Here is a 3133-nt window from a genome sequence, read left to right as displayed (position 1 = left end):
GGGCGGCGGGCGTATAAAAAGCGGCCCCGCCGCCACTCCCCTCCGCAGTGCCGGGCGCCGCCGGGCCGGGAGGGAGTGAGCGACCGGGCCGTGCCGTGTGGGACCGCCGCCATGAGCCGCCTCAGCCTCCCTGTCGCGCTCGGCGCCCTCCTGGCGCTGGCGGCGGCTGGGCCCACCCAGTTCTTCCGGGAGGAGTTCGGTGACGGAGGTGAGGGGGGGGTTCGGGCCGGGGGTGCCTTAGGCGGGAGAGGGTTGAGGTGAGGGTGGGGCCTGTAGGGATCCGTGGGGTCCCCTGAAGTGAAGGGGACCTAGGGCAGGTTCTTGAGATGGGGGGAGGCTGGGGGAGGGTCTCCTGAGGTATAGAGACTTGAGAGGGACTTCCCTGAGGTGAGGGAGGTGGCTGTGATGACCCAGGGAGTTCCCTGAGGTGAGGGAGGACATGGGGGAGCCAGGAGGCCTCCCCTGAGCTGCAGGGCAGGGCCTATGGTAGCAGGTGTCCTGGTTATGGGGGGAGTACAGGAAGGGGGGGGTTAGGGGGTCTCACCTGTGCTGGGGAGGATGGGGGTTATATGGCAGATGAAGGACTGGGTCTGAGAAGGGTAGGGGTCATTGGGGGGTGTTGCTGAGGGCTCTGGGTCAGTCCTCGGGTAGAGCTGGGAGAGATAAGGGGAGCTGAGATATCTAGGAGAGGGGTGGGGGTCAGCAGAAAGACAGAGGAAGGGATCAGGGCCCACTTGAATGGGGGTTCCTGGGGAGAACTTTGTGTAGAGGTCTGCCCTGGCCTGGGGAATGAGGCCCTGGGAGGATACAGGGGGCTGAGAGGCCCCCCCAGCTTGGGAGGCCAGAGAGGCAGTGGATGGGGGCTGCCAGGAGTGGGGGCCCCCTAAGGGGTAGGGGCTCCTCACTGGAGGATGACATTTGGCTGTTTCCCATGTGGGGAGGCCAGGGAAGAGGTGGCTTGTGCTGGGGGTTTGTCCTTCCCTAGTATCCCAAATCCTTCTGCAGCCCCACACCAAAAGACACCCCAAGACTTGAGCTCCCTCTGGGGCACCCAGCACTGGGAAGAGGAGCAATGTGGGGATCCCCAGCTCTGGCTGTGGGTGCAGGTGGGCAGCCCTTCTTGATGGGCTCCTCTGGAGTGTGATGGGCCCAGCTGGGACCTGCCCTGCTTCTGGCTCTGCATTGGGGGGGGGGGGGGGGGCAGGTGCAGAACAGATTCCCCAGCTGTGGGGACGGGGCTTGGGGTCCTGAGTACTCCTTTCCTGCAGATGCCTGGACCCGCCGGTGGGTGGAATCGAAGCACAAGCCTGACTATGGCCGGTTCGTCCTCACTGCTGGGAAGTTTTACGGTGATGCTGAGAAGGACAAAGGTGAGGGGGACAGCTGGGCTGTGCTGGGTGGGGACCCCTGGGACTGGGTGTTCCCTTGCCCCAACACACCCATATCCCACAGGGATCCAGACAAGCCAGGATGCCCGGTTCTACGCCATCTCCTCCCGCTTTGAGCCCTTCAGCAACCGGGACAAGACACTGGTGGTGCAGTTCACAGTGAAGCATGAGCAGAACATCGACTGTGGTGGTGGCTATGTCAAGCTCTTCCCGGCCAGCCTGAACCAGGAGGACATGCATGGTGACTCGGAGTACAACATCATGTTTGGTGGGTCCCTGCCCCCCCCGCCCCGCCATGGCCCCCTGTGGCAGTGTGCAGGGGGCCCCCCTCACCCCCCTATCCTCCCCAGGCCCCGATATCTGCGGCCCTGGCACCAAGAAGGTCCATGTCATCTTCAACTACAAGGGGAAGAATGTCCTGATCAACAAGGACATCCGCTGCAAGGTGGGGGGTGTGTGTGAGGGGCTGGGCCCTGCCCCGGGTGGGGGGGATGTCCTGGACCCTGCTGAGCTGCCCGTCCCTGCAGGATGATGAGTTCACCCACCTCTACACGCTGGTGGTCCGGCCTGACAACACCTATGAGGTGAAAATCGACAATGGGCGGGTGGAATCAGGCAGCCTGGAGGAGGACTGGGACTTCCTGCCCCCCAGGAAGATCAAGGACCCTGAGGCCCGGAAACCTGATGACTGGGATGAGCGGGCCAAGATTGATGACCCCGAGGACACCAAGCCTGAGGTGGGGGGAGGGCTCTGGGGGTGGGGGGAGGGGGCTTGGGGCAGGGGGCATGGCAGTACCCTGACCCTGCTCGGCCCCCCCAGGACTGGGACAAGCCAGAGCATATCCCTGACCCTGATGCCAAGAAGCCAGAGGACTGGGATGAGGAGATGGATGGGGAGTGGGAGCCCCCTGTCATCCAGAACCCTGAGTACAAGGTGAGGCTGGGGTCTGGGGGGGTCTCCAGGGCATGCGCTGTGCCTCCTGATGCCTGCCTGACCCATCCTGGTGTGTGTGTGTGTGTGTGTGTCCCAGGGCGAGTGGAGGCCCCAGCAGATTGACAATCCTGACTACAAGGGGAAGTGGGTGCACCCTGAGATCGACAACCCTGAGTACAGCCCTGACCCCCACCTCTACGCCTATGACAGCTTTGGGGTCATCGGCCTTGACCTCTGGCAGGTGGGTGGTGTGGTGGAGACCCCCCTGCTGGGTCCTGTGTGCTCCCCCCTGACCCTGCCATCCCCCACAGGTGAAGTCTGGCACCATCTTTGATAACTTGCTCATCACGGATGACGAGAAGCTGGCAGAGGAGATCGGGAATGAGACCTGGGGGGCTACCAAGGTAGGGGAGAGGATGGGGTTGCACCCTGGGACCCCCCCCGCTGACCCCCAGTGACCTCTGCTGTGTCCCGCAGGAGGCAGAGAGGAAGATGAAGGAGCAGCAGGATGAGGAGCAGCGGAAGAAGCAGGAGGAGGAGGAGAAGCAGCAGAAGGAGGAGGAGGGGGATGAGGAGGGGGACGGGGATGAGGAGGAGGAGGACGACGAGGAGGAGCCTGAGGCCGAGGCTGAGGAGGTGGCCCCGCGGGATGAGCTGTGAGGGGCGGTGTGGCCTGGCCGGCCCCGGGGCGGGACCGTAATGTCTCTGTGAGACCTGGACTCTTTTCTATGGGCGCCGCCGCCCGCCCGGCCGCGGGAGTGGGGGCCGGGCCGGGCCCCCCGCGGGGCAAGGACTCAGGAATGGTGCCGGG

General features: G+C 64.4%; 1 protein-coding gene across 1 annotated transcript; it reads left to right on the top strand.

Annotated features, from left to right (window-relative positions):
• The first annotated feature begins 57 nt into the window (after positions 1-57).
• Positions 58-3096, top strand: CALR (calreticulin). The gene is made up of 9 exons (XM_010569808.1): positions 58-208; positions 1269-1370; positions 1453-1656; positions 1739-1833; positions 1916-2125; positions 2209-2322; positions 2420-2563; positions 2634-2726; positions 2800-3096. The coding sequence occupies exons 1-9, from the start codon at positions 112-114 to the stop codon at positions 2980-2982; spliced, it is 1242 nt and encodes a 413-aa protein (XP_010568110.1). The 5' UTR covers positions 58-111; the 3' UTR covers positions 2983-3096.
• Positions 3097-3133: the final 37 nt, after the last annotated feature.

Source organism: Haliaeetus leucocephalus, unplaced genomic scaffold, assembly GCF_000737465.1.
Source record: "Haliaeetus leucocephalus isolate CR32 unplaced genomic scaffold, Haliaeetus_leucocephalus-4.0 Scaffold274, whole genome shotgun sequence".
Taxonomy (NCBI): domain Eukaryota; kingdom Metazoa; phylum Chordata; class Aves; order Accipitriformes; family Accipitridae; genus Haliaeetus; species Haliaeetus leucocephalus.
This window is presented reverse-complemented; position numbering and strand designations above follow the sequence as displayed.